This window comes from Diaphorina citri, unplaced genomic scaffold (genome assembly GCF_000475195.1).
Source record: "Diaphorina citri unplaced genomic scaffold, Diaci psyllid genome assembly version 1.1 scaffold188, whole genome shotgun sequence".
NCBI lineage: Eukaryota > Metazoa > Arthropoda > Insecta > Hemiptera > Psyllidae > Diaphorina > Diaphorina citri.
In genome coordinates this window covers 215,097-232,610 of record NW_007377625.1, presented here as the reverse complement: position 1 = coordinate 232,610, position 17,514 = coordinate 215,097, and the positions used below count along the sequence as shown (strand labels likewise).

The 17,514-nt window shown below is 35.5% G+C and overlaps 3 protein-coding genes across 3 annotated transcripts in view; 2 read left to right on the top strand and 1 right to left on the bottom strand.

The window, feature by feature from the left end:
- The window catches only part of LOC103505669 (tetratricopeptide repeat protein 7B-like), a 45,029-nt gene extending 43,453 nt beyond the window's left edge, over positions 1 to 1,576 (top strand). The window contains exons 2-4 of the mRNA XM_026820953.1: positions 325 to 607; positions 922 to 1,054; positions 1,332 to 1,576. Of these exons, the coding sequence (XP_026676754.1) occupies positions 325 to 607; positions 922 to 1,054; positions 1,332 to 1,576 (661 nt within the window). The remainder of the gene's footprint in view (positions 1 to 324; positions 608 to 921; positions 1,055 to 1,331) is intronic.
- LOC103505668 overlaps positions 1 to 5,407 on the bottom strand; it is a 35,509-nt gene extending 30,102 nt beyond the window's left edge. The window contains exons 1-4 of the mRNA XM_008470023.3: positions 5,236 to 5,407; positions 4,631 to 4,849; positions 4,226 to 4,329; positions 2,960 to 3,323 (exon numbers count right to left, since the gene is read on the bottom strand). Of these exons, the coding sequence (XP_008468245.1) occupies positions 3,153 to 3,323; positions 4,226 to 4,329; positions 4,631 to 4,849; positions 5,236 to 5,392 (651 nt within the window). The 5' untranslated portion in view covers positions 5,393 to 5,407 and the 3' untranslated portion in view covers positions 2,960 to 3,152. The remainder of the gene's footprint in view (positions 1 to 2,959; positions 3,324 to 4,225; positions 4,330 to 4,630; positions 4,850 to 5,235) is intronic.
- A 3,552-nt stretch (positions 5,408 to 8,959) lies between these two features.
- Positions 8,960 to 17,070, top strand: LOC103505667 (non-specific lipid-transfer protein-like). Its single transcript, XM_026820952.1, has 8 exons — positions 8,960 to 9,119; positions 10,379 to 10,502; positions 10,894 to 11,084; positions 12,299 to 12,531; positions 13,856 to 14,145; positions 14,669 to 14,822; positions 15,568 to 15,821; positions 16,226 to 17,070. Exons 1-8 carry the CDS (start codon positions 9,069 to 9,071, stop codon positions 16,414 to 16,416), a joined length of 1,488 nt encoding a protein of 495 aa, XP_026676753.1. The 5' UTR covers positions 8,960 to 9,068; the 3' UTR covers positions 16,417 to 17,070.
- The last annotated feature ends 444 nt before the right edge of the window (positions 17,071 to 17,514 follow it).

Below are 17,514 nucleotides of genomic sequence, written 5' to 3'. Positions count from 1 at the left end.
TAATTAAAGAAAAAAAAAAAAAAAAAAAAAAAAAAAAAAAAAAAAAAAAAATCGAAGAGCTATATAAAAGTTTCCTTCAGGAAGTGATGGAACTGCTGGCAAAAAAAGGGACACTTTAGTCATATACGGGCAGTTTAAATAAATTACTGAATTTGTGTCTAACCAAACTAAAATGATCTCTTGTTTCCTTTCATCCAGCGCTCTGAAGATTGTTTAACTTTTGGATTAAATAATCTGATTGGTTGATTTCAAAGTTTTAAACTCACTTTGTGGGCCCGGCCAGTGAATGTGTGTAATCAAACTATCTTGTTTCCTTTCATCCAGTGCTCTCAAGCTAGACCCAAACGATCACATAACCTACTACTACCTCGGCCTTCATGCTGCTTGTCACGCGGACACCACAGAAGCTATCAACTACGTGAAGCAAGCCCTCAAACTGAATCCAGAACATACTGCCTCGATCAATCTGATGATCTTGCTGCTGACAGCACAGAAGCAGGTCAAGGAGAGTCTAGCCTTGGTAGAATCCTCACTAATGGACTTCCCGGACAATTTGAACTTTAGTTTCCTCAAAGCCAATATTGAACTGCACCATGTCAGCGGAGAGGTGAGGGTTTTATTTTTCGGAGGGAATAAATATGACCAACTGGTAGTGTTCATTTTAGATGTTTAAAGTAATACTTATAAGTATGAACTTGATTAGATTTTTGTCTATAGGAAATTGGACAAATAGTAGAAAATTGGACGAAAAATAGTAATTTTGATTAGATTTCCGCAGTAAAAGGGATTTTCAGCTTTTCAGTCTCACCTTGGGAGAATAAATTCTATTCTAATTTAACCCTACTATTCTAAGAATTAATTATTTTATATTCTAAACCTAGAGACCTAGACTTATCTATTCGCACTGTGATTTGATTTCAGGCCGCATTACAAACAGCGCGGCATATGTTAACCCTATGGAAGAATCTGTACGAAGATCAAACCAATTCTGAAATCTCAGATAACAAGAGTGTGTTCCAGCTGTATACTTCTGAACTATCTGATAAAGACACAAGTAAGTAGGCAAAATTTACGGGACATTTTATTTTACAAGATTCAAAGTATCCCCCTTTCTGAGGACCATAGTGTGTATGTGTAATATTTATCCAATGGAACATGCTATAGAACTCTGGCATCATTTTCTTTTAGTGGTAACAGAAATATATTATTTTCTTTCATAATATAAAATTCTGAAATTTTGTCATTGGGAATGTATTTTGGTCAGGAAAAAACAGTCACTTTTAGAGTGACCGAAGTTCTCGTGTTAAACTAAATCTTCTTTGCTTCCTCAGATTCCGTGCACACACATTCCCTCATCGCCGCCAAAGTAGAGCAAGCGCTATCCGACATTGCTTCCTCTATTAGTTCCTTTGCTCCCCGACCAGGGCCTCATAAAGCGTGGCAAATTCAACTTCAAATCTGGCTCCTACTGGCGGAGATATATCTGACGTTAGATCAAATCAATGCAGACCAGGGCCTCATAAAGCGTGGCAAATTCAACTTCAAATCTGGCTCCTACTGGCGGAGATATATCTGACGTTAGATCAAATCAATGCGGCCACGGCCTGTATCCAAGAGGCAACGCACATCTTTCCCCTCTCACATCACATAACGTATACGGTAAGACCGCTCATAATAGAATAGAATATATCCTGTTTATACTGCCTGAATGAGACTGAAAAGTTCCTTTACTCCCGCAGTCTAAACAAGGTCTTATGTATTTGGTACAGAATAGTTTTGTAATTTATGAATAAAAAACTTTGCTTGAATTAAAGAAAAGATAACAGTGCTTATTTATATTACTCGAATAGGAAGAGTCCCTTTGCTCCAGAAATAGATGGGCTAGTACTGTTATTGTGGTTAATTCTTCAAATTACTTATTTTTATTGGGAACAAAATTCCATATTTTTCAAAATATAACATCACGGGTGTTTGATTAGTTTTATATCCTGTGTCTCCTTCTCAAAAGTGACTTTTTAGTTTTTATTTACTTAGGGACCGACCGACATCGACACAACGATCTGCTATGGGTCTCTGTGAAGAAAAAACATATCTATGTTTTTCTCCTTTTTATACAGGGTTTGTAATCTTAGGTAATTTTAACATTTCAGCGCGGCTTACTACACGAAAAGAAAAATGAATTCCAAGAAGCCAAACAATGCTACCTAAATGCTGTTTCTATAAATCCATACCACATCAAAAGTCTTCAGCAGTTGGTAAGCCTCAACTTTTCATAAAGAAAGGAAGATTGGTACAAAATTACCATAATACTGAGGCCTGCTGGCATATGTACCTACTCAAATTTTATTTAAATATTGAAGTATGGACCGAGTCTTTTTATTAGTGAATTTGGCTCTACAGATGGGTGTAAAACATTTAGTCAAAAAGTGAATTTTCTAATTAAAACCGTACAAAGGCTCATCAATTTAAACTTTTTAATCGTAACTGTCGTGATAAAAATATTGTTTTTCTCTTTTATCTGAATGTTTATTTTTACAAATTTATACGGTTATTCTAAACAATTTATATTGAAATTATTAAGGTTGGACATGTTTTGGACAGATGAAAAATCTCTTTGCTAACTCCAAATAACATCTGATTTATCTTTGGGAGCCGGATAAACTTCAGTAAGGTGACGTTTTTTTCCATTCCTTTACGAAGTATTTGATTACCATCTACTTTATGTATTTTCCTTATTTTCCAGGGGCTCATGTATCATTATCTAGGTAATCAAAGACTGGCCGAGAAAACATTACGAGATGCTGCCAAGATAGATCCTCATTCTCCCCTGACGTGGTAAGTCTGTTTACCTCGGTACTTGAGTTCAAATTATCAATCTTTATTTTTCAGATTAATCGTATGCATTTAATAGTTGTGCATTTTTAATGCCACAACTCCGGTCCCTATATACAATTAAAACCGTACAAAGGCTCATCAATTTAAACTTTTTAATCGTAACTGTCGTGATAAAAATATTGTTTTTCTCTTTTATCTGAATGATTATTTTTACAAATTTATACGGTCATTCTAAACAATTTATATTGAAATTATTAAGGTTGGACATGTTTTGGACAGATGAAAAATCTCTTTGCCAACTCCAAATAACACCTGATTTATCGGGAATAGTCGCCACACTTGTAGCATTTACAATCTGCCGGTTCTTTGAGTTTTATGTCTAGCGTTGCCATCTTCTCACTGGTGAGGCGCATACCATCTGGATCATAGCAGTGAGTAAGGGTAATAACTCTCTCCCTTAGGTAGCTCTCGCGACAGCAGTAGCATTCCTGAAAAATTAGTTTTAGTCAATATAAGTAAATAAAATTCAATAAAATATTACGGATATTGTCCTGCCCCTTCGATTTTGGATGCGGTCAACAAAAAAAAAGTCGTATTTTTTAGATAAAATAAAATAATTTAATTGACTTGTACCTATATTTCATAAGAAGAAGTGACTTTTGGACCATCAATAGTAAATATCTAAAGAAAATTTTAAACTAAAAATAAGAAAAATCTAAAAGAAGGTGTCGATTTTTTGCTAATAACTACTAAAATGGCACATAAAGGCAGCCAATTTTTTCACAGCCAGAAACTAGACAAAATTAGCTATCCACACATGTGCGTAGCTGAATTAATTTCGGGAGTTCATACGAATTAAAAGACACTTACTAGTAGATATTGTATTTATTTTGAATTGATCGTCCACTGCTACCAATCATCAAAATATCAGTGATTGAATTTTTAGTAGTAAACATGTTAAGTAAACAATAGTAACAACTCCAACTTTACGAAGTTAGTAGTGGGGGTTCCCGTACTATGAGATACCTAATAATGCAGGTCAAGATGCATTGAAGGGTCGACTATCAATATATGGGTCCGTTGTCATCAAAATGAAAACTTCATTTTTCTATTTTTGTCCCCCTAAATTTGATTTCTGGCCCACTGTGCGGCGCGGTGTCGGGACCGCAAGATAATACCGCTATTTCTGTGATTACAGTTTTATTATGTGATCATGATCACTGATCAGGAATTTGAAAGTCTTCATTAAAGTATTCGTTAATCCTTAGTAAATTATTTAGTCGAGCATAAAAAAAGCTGATTCGTTAATCCTTTACTTTAAAAACATTAAATTAAAAATATGGGCTCGGATGTACAGAAGTATTGGTGGGATGGAAATTGTAATACTTACTTTGAGAAACCCGTTGGGTGTAATAACACTGGGCTGTACTTGTGAATTACAAGCCCCCTCACATTTGTTGACCGCTATGTCTGCATTATAATAATAATAATCTTCTGGAAACGGGTTACTATGTCAAGTAACATGATAAAGAATGATAGGTATGTACTATGTTTTCACTTGACAAGTAAAAACATAGTACATACCTATCATTCTTTATAATAATAATTTGTTCCACCGCTCTCAGTGAAAGAAAAATTTAGTGGTTGGGTGGAAGAGCTCTAGGAGAACCTTGCCACTTAAAAGAAAGCAAAAAAAAAAATATTGGTTCCTTATCATCTCCTTCAAACTCCGCAAAATTAAATACTACTGGTTCCCTATACAATAATGGAGAATAAAACTAAAATAACTATATACTCACAGGTGGAAGTGTGACAATGGGCTGCATGGTTTGAAACTGCATGGGCTGATGAGGTCCGTAACTCATAATAGGGGTCTGGTTGTTATTGAACGCCGGGACTTGGGAGGGAGGGGGACTGACGAAATGTACAGGCAGAAGCATGGGAGGGGCCCCTCCTGCCCCGTTGGAAATGGTGTGACTGGCTTCAGGTTGGTACACGGGGGCTGGTTGAAATGCTGCAAAAAGAAGAAGAGGTTTTTCTATAACACATGTAACATTTTGGTTGCTACAACACTTAATTATGGAAATTGATATTAATAATATTGTAGGCACATTAAATCCTTTAATTAAATATACAATAGAAAGTTATTATTTTGAAAAAAAAAAACCTAATTTTGGACCGTTATCAATGAAGTAAGTTCAAAGCTTTTTACCTCAACGATTTTCATTTAGGTACTTTCTTTATATCTTTGTTCCGCGATACCTCCCAAACGCTTTATCCAATTTTTATAAAATTTAGAAAACACATTTGAAAACCCACAGGATGTTCTTTGTTTTTGTGCTTTATCAGGACTATCGGGGGCCTAACAAGGGCCCTCTTCTCCGAGTGAGTTCTACTTACAATTAGAATGATAGATGGAGGTGTCCCCGCTCATATTAAGGTTGATGAGGGAAGCTGCCGGGGTGGGAGGGGGAGGAGATTGGGTGAAGACCAGATGGGAGGGTGATGACTGAGGGACAGTAATGGGAGGCGCTGAAAATTCAAACAATTTCCACATTTATTCATCGAACGAAGTACCTACTCACGGACAAGATATAGACGACATGTTTTAACATATATTTGAAGCGTGTGTTGGGGTGCTTAAAAAGAAATGTGTTTGTTGGGGTAATTTTGTGACACGAATTTTTATAAGACTGCTTCTGTAGTCCATAAGGTCTTTTATGGTTTCATAAAGTTGGTGTCTCAAAAATTTCGTCTCAAAACTACCCATAATGACTATGAAGCTTCCATTTCACTCGTAATTTGCCTCAGTTTAGACAGGGATTAGAGGGGGGATAAATATATGGCGATTATTGGTTGGGTTTATATTAAACATCCTACGTATTAACGTTACTTTGGTTGACATAAGCACAATATTTCATACAGGGCAATGCGAAATATTTTAAAATAATCTTCAGCCAGCAACCAACCTCAGTAGTGTTGTCATTACACCCACAGTGGACTTTGGGTCTGGAGCTTGGTGGTTCAAATCATATTATTTTACGCCGGGTTAGTACGAAAGGTTTTAATATATTCATAACCTCTGCCCTTATCATGGAGGCAACTTATTTGACAATAATATGAATATGATCAAGTGTAGAAGAAGATTATGTACAGCGCTTAAGAAGATTATGTACAGGTTGCTTGCCGTCTGGGTAGCCTTGGAGGTCCTCAGGATCAGGGAGCGATAGATACGCCCACAAGTTCTTGAATTGATTAATCCATTGGAAAATCTTCGATTGATGAATTCATTGGAAAATCTTTGATTGATAAATTAATTAGAAAATCTTCAAGTGAATAATCCTCTGGATTCACCTAGGGTTGAAGTTGAAAGTGGTCAGGACTGAACCGGCAATTCTGACTCTCCCTCCTTGGGGTTGGACTCTGCCACCCAGACTACCCAGAGTTTTGCGTCTTCAACACTTTATTATGAAGCGATAGTTCTTCATAAAAAAAAGTTTCATCTGTTATATTCTAAATTTAATTATTGGGAAAAATATTACATTTTAAATTTAATTAGTGGGGAAAATGTTATTAATTAATAGTCCGAGTTTATATTTACATAAAAACGCGTCAAAAAGCTTGGTGATCCGTAGTGAGAGAATTTAAAGGAAAATACTATAGTTAATTTTATATATATAAAAAAAAAAAATATGTACAATATTGTGATAGTAAAAAGTAGATAATTAATAAACACTTTAACTTGAAGCGAAAGTCTTGAATTCTTGATGAAAATTAAAAATCTATTGCAGGGGGTTCTTTTTTTTTCGCTTTTTTTTGGGGGGGGGGTTAATTAGGGGGAAAATATTCTTAATTGTCCAAGTTTATATATTAAAATAAATTCATCGGAGTTCTCATTATCACGAGTCGTGCGCCGCTTTTGTTTCCTGGAGGTTTGATTGTTTCTTGGAGGTTTGACTGTTTCTTGGAGGTTTAATTGTTTCCGCTGTGTTGGTGAGCCCTGTTTTTGGGGACAGTACTCTTCTCCTTACTATGGTGTCCGGAATGTAGTGCTTTCTGATGAGTACACCGGCGTGGCCTCGCAGGATCTCAGTGGTGCAGCAGTTAGCACGGTGGACTTCGGTACTAGAGGATGGTGGTTCGAGTCCAAGTCAAGTCATAATGTTGAGATTTATTTAAGGGGTGCTTTCTGGTGAGGACCCCGGCGTTTCCTCTGTGTGGATCAACGCCCGTGTACGATAGACGTGGGGTGGAGGATAGGGGTTTATGAAAATTTAGGCAAATTACGATTTAATTAAACAAATATGTTCTGTTTCGGGGTTATTTGGCCTGTGACGAGAGGAATAAAAGAATTATAGAAACTAGAACTTCTTGACAGTTCAAGCTTAAAATACACAGGATAAAACAAGAAATGATAATATTTTACATTAAACGACAGTTTTGTTGTTAAAAGAGATAAATTATGTGAAAATGTTCATGTTAAAAGTAAAGAGAGTTCTGACAATGTTCAGGTTCATTTAAATATAGTAATTTTGTCCCTGTTGTCTTGGTGTCCATTTCTCTATGTCCCCTGGCACTGATGGTGTGAGGCACCAGGAGTTGGAAACGGCTGGGTAACGTGCATTGTCGTAAATGATCTTGTGGGTGGTGGAATAACAAGACTGGCAGTATCCTTACAGTCGTAGGTCAAACGCTTTAGAGCGACCGGTCTTTTGGGATGAAAGATTCATAACCTCTGCCCTTATCATGGAGGCAACTTATTTGACAATAATATGAATATGATCAAGTGTAGAAGAAGATTATGTACAGCGCTTAAGAAGATTATGTACAGGTTGCTTGCCGTCTGGGTAGCCTTGGAGGTCCTCAGGATCAGGGAGCGATAGATACGCCCACAAGTTCTTGAATTGATTAATCCATTGGAAAATCTTCGATTGATGAATTCATTGGAAAATCTTTGATTGATAAATTAATTAGAAAATCTTCAAGTGAATAATCCTCTGGATTCACCTAGGGTTGAAGTTGAAAGTGGTCAGGACTGAACCGGCAATTCTGACTCTCCCTCCTTGGGGTTGGACTCTGCCACCCAGACTACCCAGAGTTTTGCGTCTTCAACACTTTATTATGAAGCGATAGTTCTTCATAAAAAAAAGTTTCATCTGTTATATTCTAAATTTAATTATTGGGAAAAATATTACATTTTAAATTTAATTAGTGGGGAAAATGTTATTAATTAATAGTCCGAGTTTATACGGGCAGGAATCGAACGTGCGACCTGGAGTTTACAAGGTAGGCGCTACCTTCCAAACTAACCATGTTGGCCAGATTAGACAAATACTTATTTCCTAGATCTTGAAGGAAAAGTTATAATTATAAAATTCTTTAGACTAATTACATATAAAATTGAATTGATTGAACTGAACATACCTGGTATGTGGTTTGGTATTTTCATTTTCACTGCCGCTATGATTCTTATTGACAACATTCTTCTGAGAGAAGGGGGGAGGGGGCACCCAGGCGCCTTTCTCTGCTTTCATCCCAATCTTATCTGAATAATGAAGAGGGGCCGGTTTATCCACAACGGGGGCCACATTATCAACGCCTCCCCCAGGCCTGTGAGTCCGCTTGTCTGAGAATGAGAAACAAAATCAAAAGTTATATCAGGGCATCCAGTAGAAAAGTTATATCCAGTAGAAAATACTATTTATCCATTCATTCAAGTTGGTTAATCGCAGTACCTATGACTATTGAGCACGACCATGACCTCCTAGGCTATAGTGGGAATTTGGCTTAAACCAACAACTATACCGTTCGGAAATTTAAGTTTTTTTTTTTTTCTTTGGGGCTCCTACGGTACGGTCTCCCGAAGGTCTAATCGGACCGGACCAAAGTCTAGAAAATTTCGTTTGCAGGTTTTCAACATAATCATTACCTATATCAAGTGATAAAGGAATAAAATGGTTGTCCCCAAAAGAAAAGTATTTGTGATTGGAGTTGGAATGACCCCAGTAAGTATACCAATAATTGCAACATAAAAGTTATGTGGAATTGGAGGCCAGTTGGTTTTGAATCAAGTTATAGATGAGTTTGGTTGCTAGAACATTCATTTTCATATCACACAAGTCCATTTAATTCCTGTGACGTTATTTCTGTTATCAGTTATCACCTACTTACACAACTTTGAAGTTACCAAGAAGAAGAAAATCATTACCTATATCAAGTGATAAAGGAATAAAATGGTTGTCCCCAAAAGAAAAGTATTTGTGATTGGAGTTGGAATGACCCCAGTAAGTATACCAATAATTGCAACATAAAAGTTATGTGGAATTGGAGGCCAGTTGGTTTTGAATCAAGTTATAGATGAGTTTGGTTGCTAGAACATTCATTTTCATATCACACAAGTAGGTACCTATAATTGTGCAATATTTTCCTTGAAATTATCCTCATTTGATATGTAATTCATAAACCAATGGATAATGACATTGCAGTTTCTCAGAAAGATGCTAAAATATGATAATCTTGAGTATTTTGCTACAGAACCTTCTACAAAGCTGCATGATCCTTTACACATAGGTAATGAAGTTATTACTTACTGTCCCCATTTTGCTTACTACTTCATGATTTTCTGCAGGAAAGGTTAGTTGAGAAAGGAAGTCTCTGGACTGCAGTACTAATTGTTTAATTGGTATTTGTTTATTCTACAAATAAAACACCTCATTTAAGTTCTTCCCATAGGTTAATATGCTTAAATAATACTTAGCATAATAATGAGTGTTAATACTTGTTGTAGTCTGGGAAAATAGACAATTCTGAAGGATAAGTTGATAAATAAGTAAACCAATGATAAATTACTTATTGTATGAAATCAAAATTAATTATAGAATACAAGTAACTGTATGAAGCATTAGACAAGCTGGGTATATTCTGCCTAACTTATGTAATCAATAAATAAATCTCAAATAGGTCTCACACCTGTTGAAATTCAGAGGAGTAAAAATACTGAAGCTAAAGGTACTCTGGTACCTACCTACCTTTGTAATGATATGAATACTGAAAAGTAAGAATAACTGTATGAAGCATTAGACAAGCTGGGTATATTCTGCCTAACTTATGTAATCAATAAATAAATCTCAAATAGGTCTCACACCTGTTAAAATTCAGAGGAGTAAAAATACTGAAGCTAAAGGTACTCTGGTACCTACCTACCTTTCTAATGATATGAATACTGAAAAGTAAGATGTGCATTATTATCCAAGTCTTCCTCTGTTTTAGAATTGACATTGTCATTTTTATCATCCACTTTGATGTCAGCATTGTTTGTGTCCTCAGAAACACTTTGGTCATGTTCTGGTAAAATCTTGGAAAAAGTAAGAAAGTCCTTTGTTATAAAAGGTCTTTACTTAAATACTCAATCACTTTTCTGCCTTGATTGGCATAGGGGAGAAACCATTGGTGCATTAGGCTATCCAATATAAATTTCAATAATGGGTAATAATTTTGCAAAAGACCTATTTACCTAGGTAATTCCATTTTGTTTTTATTTCAGTTCCAAAAGCCCAAAGAAGACACAGACTACCCAGAGCTGGCCAAGGAGGCACTCATCAAAGCTTTGGATGATGCTGGAATATCTATCAACCAAGTTCAGCAAGCATGCTGTGGCTATGTCTATGGTAAGAAAGGGTCAATTCTCTGCAACTTTCTCTATTATTATTGTATTTTCTTTTCTTTTTTTATCATCATACAAAAAAGAACTAAGTGGTTAGGTGGAAGAACTCCTTTAATAGAATCTTGCATTAAAAAATAAAGAAAAAAATGGCCAAGAGAAAATATTTTATCCCTTCATTGGTATAATATTATATTGTTAGTTATCTGTATGTTTTTTTTTATTTATTTACACGCTAAGCAACAAGGCCATGTGTGAGTTATCTGTATGTAATTTTATCATTGTTGTGCCTATGAATATGATAAAATGTATTAACTGAGAAAAATACTTATTCTAAGATTTCCAAGAAAGTAAGTTTACTGATTTCTCACATTAATGATTTCTTTGCTTGCTCTCAGGTGATTCCACATGTGGTCAAAGAGCACTGTATCAGATTGGCATGACAGGTATTCCTGTGTTCAATGTAAACAACAACTGCTCCACTGGCAGTTCTGCGCTCATGTTGGCCAAGCAATTCATTGAGTCTGGGTCTGACTGTACTTTGGCTTTGGGATTTGAGAAGATGGAAAAAGGATCTCTGGGGGCAAAGGTAATATTTTGAAAATTTCTCCTGAAAATCCCATCACAGTCTAAGCCAGTTAAATAAGTAGATTTTTTTATTTATAAGTATGCAAAAAAAAAAAAAAAAATACCTATTTAACTGGCTTAGAGAAAAGAGCAATGTTTTTTGCTCATAAAATGGGATGTTAAGTCGTACGAGGGATTAAAAAAAAAAAAAAAAAAAAAAAATCGGTCTTATGCGGGTATTTTTATCTTTCAAATTTCCATGAACATTTATTTCTAAAAGAAAAAAAAGGGAGAGTTTATTACTATGTTGACCTCAATATAACTTCTAAAGGTAATTAGTGGACGGGATATTTGGTTTTCAAAGTGAAAAGGAAGATAAAAACCCTCATTTGATTAACATTTGCAGAAGTAAAGAGGACCGAAAAATTTTCCAAGTAATTTTAATGAATATAAATCTCATGAATCATTATTATTGGTATTATTATGTCCTATGGTAGAAACTAGAAAGGAAGGAAAATCTTGAATAAAATAGTAAAAAATGTGTTTCACATACCAGTAGCTCCCAAGGGGTGTCCCTTAGAAATGAGTCCTCCACTGGGATTCACCACATGTTTGCCTCCATACGTGTTGGCACCGGAATCAATAAAGTCCTTGGCTTTACCCACCGGGCATAAACCCAATGCCTCATACGTAATCAACTCATTGGCTGAGAAACAGTCGTGTAACTCGATCACATCGATGTCAGATGGTTTGATCTGAGTTTTCTCGTAGAGTCTATCAGCTGCTGCCTTGGTCATGTCGAAACCAATCTGCAGGGAAGAAATTAGAAAACATTTATCCAACCTTTAGAAAAAATACATCTTTTCAAGTACCTAGGTAGGTTTAATTTCTTGAAAACTTAAGGAGTTAATTTGTTCCATGTCTTTTGAACAACCTCCATGGATGAGTGGATAATTTGGGTTGCACACCGGAGGTCCTGTGTTCAATTCAGTTGAAAGTGACCCAAACGAACTATTAAGAACCAAATTTAAAAAAAAAAAAAAAATAAATAAAAATAAAATAAAAAAAAAATAAATAAAAATAACTTATTAAAAGTCAGAATTTAGCAGAGAGAGCGGGACAACTTTCGAACTTTTAGTCAGCATCTGAGAACTATGCCTAGCTGATGAGTATAAAAACGAAACGCATCCCGGTCTGCTCGAAGATATAAGCTACAAACTTACCAATTTAATACAGCTGTCACTGTTGAACGTGCTGGAAGTATCAGTGGCCATTTCCAAGCCCACTATCTCTACAGCATTCGCCTCAAATCCATATCTTCTTACAAAATCTTCACTGGCCAGAACAGCAGCGGCTGCCCCATCTGATGTAGGACAACATTGTAGTTTGGTGAGGGGCCCGAATATCTTGGGCGAATTCATGATTTGTTCTAAAGTGTATTCGACTTGGAATTGGGAATTTCTGGAAAAGTGAACAGGAATCTAACTGATTTTAAACTATTAAGTACCTAATGAATTTATTTAATTTACACATATCCAATGTGTAAATCTAAAAAGTAGACGAAACTCCGAGTCGAGATGACAAGACTTGTAAGTATCCATTGTTTAAGATAACATAAGTATTGGATTGAAATTCCAGCAATCATAAATCAGTTAAGTGAAAATTTTAACTCAAATTATGGTCTTGGATATTAATAATTTAGAAAAATCTTTTTATGAATACTTATCTGAGTTATACGGATAGTTACTCACGGATTGTTGGTCGAATGTAAGTGATTCTTGTAGGCGATTTTGGCGAAATGTTCGGGCTTGGTTCCATAGAGTTTCATGTGTTCTAATCCCGCGCATGATTTGTTCTAAAGTGTATTCGACTTGGAATTGGGAATTTCTGGAAAAGTGAACAGGAATCTAACTGATTTTAAACTATTAAGTAATGAATTTATTTAATTTACACATTTCCAATGTGTAAATCTACAAAGTAGACGAAACTCCGGGCCGAGATGACAAGACTTGTAAGTATCCATTGTTTAAGATAACATTTAAGTATATAGTTAGGATTGAAATTCCAGCAATCATAAATTAGATAAGTGACAATTTTAACTCAAATTATGGTCTTGGATATTAATAACTTAGAAAAATATTGTTATGAATAGGTACTTATCTGAGTTATACGGATACTCACGGATTGTTGGTCGAATGTAAGTGATTCTTGTAGGCGATTTTGGCGAAATGTTCCGGCTTGGTTCCATAGAGTTTCATGTGTTCTAATCCCGCGTTCCCAAACATCTGTGCTGTAATGGGAGATGAATCTAGACCAGCAATGTTAATCATAGCTTCAACGTGTTTCTCAATAGGGTTCGCCCTGTCACTGTACTGCAGGAGGAAGAGAAATAAGTGAGAATGTGAGATTGAAGCTCTTTTTCTTAAGAGGTTTGATAGAAGGAACTGTAAGTGCTAAGGTCTTATCGTTTCGAAATCGGAGAGAGCTAGCCACTCCGAGAACGAACGCCTCGCCAGCCTAGTTAGCTTAGTTGGTAGTGCGTCTGCCTTGTATTATTTTTATTTATTTTTTTTTTATTTTATTTTTATTTATTTTTTTTTTTTTTTTAAATTTGGTTCTTAATAGTTCGTTTGGGTCACTTTCAACTGAATTGAACACAGGACCTCCGGTGTGCAACCCAAATTATCCACTCATCCATGGAGGTTGTTCAAAAGACATGGAACAAATTAACTCCTTAAGTTTTCAAGAAATTAAACCTACCTAGGTACTTGAAAAGATGTATTTTTTCTAAAGGTTGGATAAATGTTTTCTAATTTCTTCCCTGCAGATTGGTTTCGACATGACCAAGGCAGCAGCTGATAGACTCTACGAGAAAACTCAGATCAAACCATCTGACATCGATGTGATCGAGTTACACGACTGTTTCTCAGCCAATGAGTTGATTACGTATGAGGCATTGGGTTTATGCCCGGTGGGTAAAGCCAAGGACTTTATTGATTCCGGTGCCAACACGTATGGAGGCAAACATGTGGTGAATCCCAGTGGAGGACTCATTTCTAAGGGACACCCCTTGGGAGCTACTGGTATGTGAAACACATTTTTTACTATTTTATTCAAGATTTTCCTTCCTTTCTAGTTTCTACCATAGGACATAATAATACCAATAATAATGATTCATGAGATTTATATTCATTAAAATTACTTGGAAAATTTTTCGGTCCTCTTTACTTCTGCAAATGTTAATCAAATGAGGGTTTTTATCTTCCTTTTCACTTTGAAAACCAAATATCCCGTCCACTAATTACCTTTAGAAGTTATATTGAGGTCAACATAGTAATAAACTCTCCCTTTTTTTTCTTTTAGAAATAAATGTTCATGGAAATTTGAAAGATAAAAATACCCGCATAAGACCGATTTTTTTTTTTTTTTTTTTTTTTTAATCCCCCGTGAAAATTAAAATTTCGGGAATACCCCCAAAAGAACAATTTTTTTTTTTTTTTTTTTTTTTTTAATCCCTCGTGTACAATTAAATTTCGGGCATACGGGAGGCTCATCAAGAGTTCAACGTAGTAGATTATCAAAGTCTCTGATTTTTGTGTGTTTCAGGTTTGGCTCAGTGTGCTGAGTTATGCTGGCAACTCAGAGGTGAAGCAGGGAAGAGACAAGTACCCAATGCACGCCTGGCATTACAACATAACTTGGGCCTGGGAGGTGCCTGTATTGTGGCCTTGTATCGCTTGGGCTTCCCTACTGCTCATAGGTGGGTTTTATTATTATTATTTTATTTTATTTTTTATTTTTTAAGAAGAGACTAATTTTCGGGTGGATCCATTAGCAGTGTTGTAGCCTATTATTTGGGCGATGGCATGGTATTTAGCCATATTTTTTGTGTAAAAGTTTTTTTTTTTTTTTTTTTTTTTTCAAAAAAATACGAACTTTAGTGTAAAGAGATAAAATAGGGTGGCGTTATCACTTGTATACAAGATTTTCGAAGGTTTTGTATGTTGGTAGAATCAATCTTCCCAACTCGAAAATTTCTAGAGTTGAGAATTGGAAGCTGACGTTAAGTATTGGTATTACGGAGAACTATAGATATTAAAAAATGTAATAATCTTCTTCTTCTTCTTCTTCTTCTTCTTCTTCTTCTTCTTCTTCTTCTTCTTCTTTTTCTTCACCTTTTCCCGTGCACAGACAAGGTCGGCGTTTTTCGTCAGCCTCTCAATCCGCCCTAACCAGGGTGATCGCTTTGGGCTGACATTTGGTTTTGGCTACAAATTTTACGAGTGGATGCCCTTCGCCCTTACCTCTCAACCTTTGCTATTTTAGCAAGGGAAATTCAGGCTGGTATACTCCCTGTTTATAGTCCCCCAGCGAGACTAAGCTGGTCTACTCCCTGTTCAACGTCCCTCAGCCAGACAACGTCCCCCATTAAAAAATGTAATAATATTCTCCAAAAAAAATTCCGTTTGTGACGAGCATTCATGTCGTCCTTTCTTTTCTCGCAGACCAAAGGCAGCTCAAGCTCAGATCGCCAACCATCCCGTGGCTGCTTCCAATATAGCTGAGGATCCTTCCATATTCAAATGTCACAATATGTTCAAACTACTCGAATCTGCTATGAATGATGACGATGATAATTTGGTGGAAGGGTTCCGCGGAGTGTATGCGTTTGAAGTGAGAAATGGCCCAGGAGGAAAGTCGGGTCGGTGGATCATCAACACGAGCACTGGCAAAGGAAAGATCACCTACAATGGGACTGGTAAATGAGGATTCATTTTATTATTTTTTATGTTAAATTATCTTAAACGAAAAACGCCGACCCCGTCTGAACACGGGAAAAGGCAAAGAAGAAGAAGAAGATCTTAAATTATTTGTGGTAATGTCGCCACTGGGTACTCAATTGAAGTAGCTACTCCGCCGGGAATCGAACCAGAGACCTCCGGCGCCGTGTGCAAGCCTAGTGTGATACCTGATACACACTAGGCATCGGAGGTTGTTAGTAAATAATAAAAAAAAAAACATGTTTAATAGAAGGAACTGTAACAACGGAGGTCTTATCGTCCCAATATCTAGGATAGGAGAAAGCCAGCCGTTCCGAGAACGAAACTTATCTGGTTAGGATAAAGTTTTCCTTATGTTCCAACATGACTGTTTCTATTTCAGACAAACCAGAAGTGACATTCATCGTGAATGACGTGGACATTATAGATCTGATTTCCGGCAAGCTTGACCCTCAAAAGGCGTTCTTCCAAAACAAGTTGAAAATCCAAGGTAACATGGGACTAGCCATGAAACTCACCAAGCTGCAAAAACAAGCGGGACCCAAAATCGAGGTTCTGAGAAGCAAATTGTAAGAATGTTTTCACACAAAACAGGTGCAATTCAAGGAATTTGTTTTGTTTATCATTATTACTCTTTTTTTTCCTTCGTCTTTTTAAAGGATTGATATTTAAAGTGCCTAATCAAATGTTATTATAATATGTATTTTTAGTAGCTCAAGTGGTTTTTTACTAGAATAATCTCTCCTGAACTCTCAAGTTTTAGAAATCTCCTATCTCGAAAAAAATATATTTTACTATTGTAAACAATATGAGACTTGTTTAATATTTTTTTCCGGTTGCTCAATCTAAATTTCATAACTTCACCGACATTCTTTTTTAATATTTTCTACTTACCCAGATCAAATATGTATGAATTTCCAGAAAGAATCAAATTGGTTGTGGTTAACTTAAGTAGGTATACCTTTTTGTCTATTTAATTTCTTCCTTTATACATTCTATTCCTCTCATTTTTACTATATCTTGCATTTCTCTTCGTCCTATTTAAAAACATGAGAAATTCTAGTAATTAATTATTAAAAATCCTATTTATTCTTCAACATATCTGTATCCCTATAGTAATAATTAGTCATATTTATTAGATATATATTATTTATTAGGTATTTTACGTTATTTTTTAGATTTATATTATTTGAGGGTGTGGGATTTTTATCTGGGTAAATGATGGTATTTTATAGGTTATTTTTAAATTTTTCCAAGCTGAACGTTATTTCAGTTGAAATTGTTTTTTTTTTTCCGAGTGATTCCAATTTTTCAGAAGCAGCATTTCGCTTAACAGAAGCTGCATTCAACTTCCATCTATCAGAATGATATACTTGCTGCAAAAATACGATATAATCTCAAAAACCAAGTTTAATACTTCCTATAACCTATCATCTATCAGAATGATATACTTGCTGCAAAAATACGATATAATCTCAAAAACCAAGTTTAATACTTCCTATAACCTATAAGGTTATTTATTGTTAAAAGGTTATTTTGATAGACAGGTGATTTGATATTTAAAAGGAATAATAAAACGAAGTAAATCCACGCATTGTGTGCAGCTAAGGCCAATTGGGTTTGCATAGTAATACATTTTGAAACAGTAATTTGTTTTATGTTTGTTTTCGT

Bases quoted from the DNA above. Each gene is read 5' to 3' on its own strand.
- LOC103505667 (XM_026820952.1), top strand. From the start codon at position 9,069: ATGGTTGTCCCCAAAAGAAAAGTATTTGTGATTGGAGTTGGAATGACC. The intron at 9,120-10,378 runs GTAAGTATACCA...TTTTTATTTCAG, and splicing joins TTGGAGTTGGAATGACCCCA to TTCCAAAAGCCCAAAGAAGA. The intron at 15,822-16,225 runs GTAAATGAGGAT...TTTCTATTTCAG, and splicing joins GATCACCTACAATGGGACTG to ACAAACCAGAAGTGACATTC.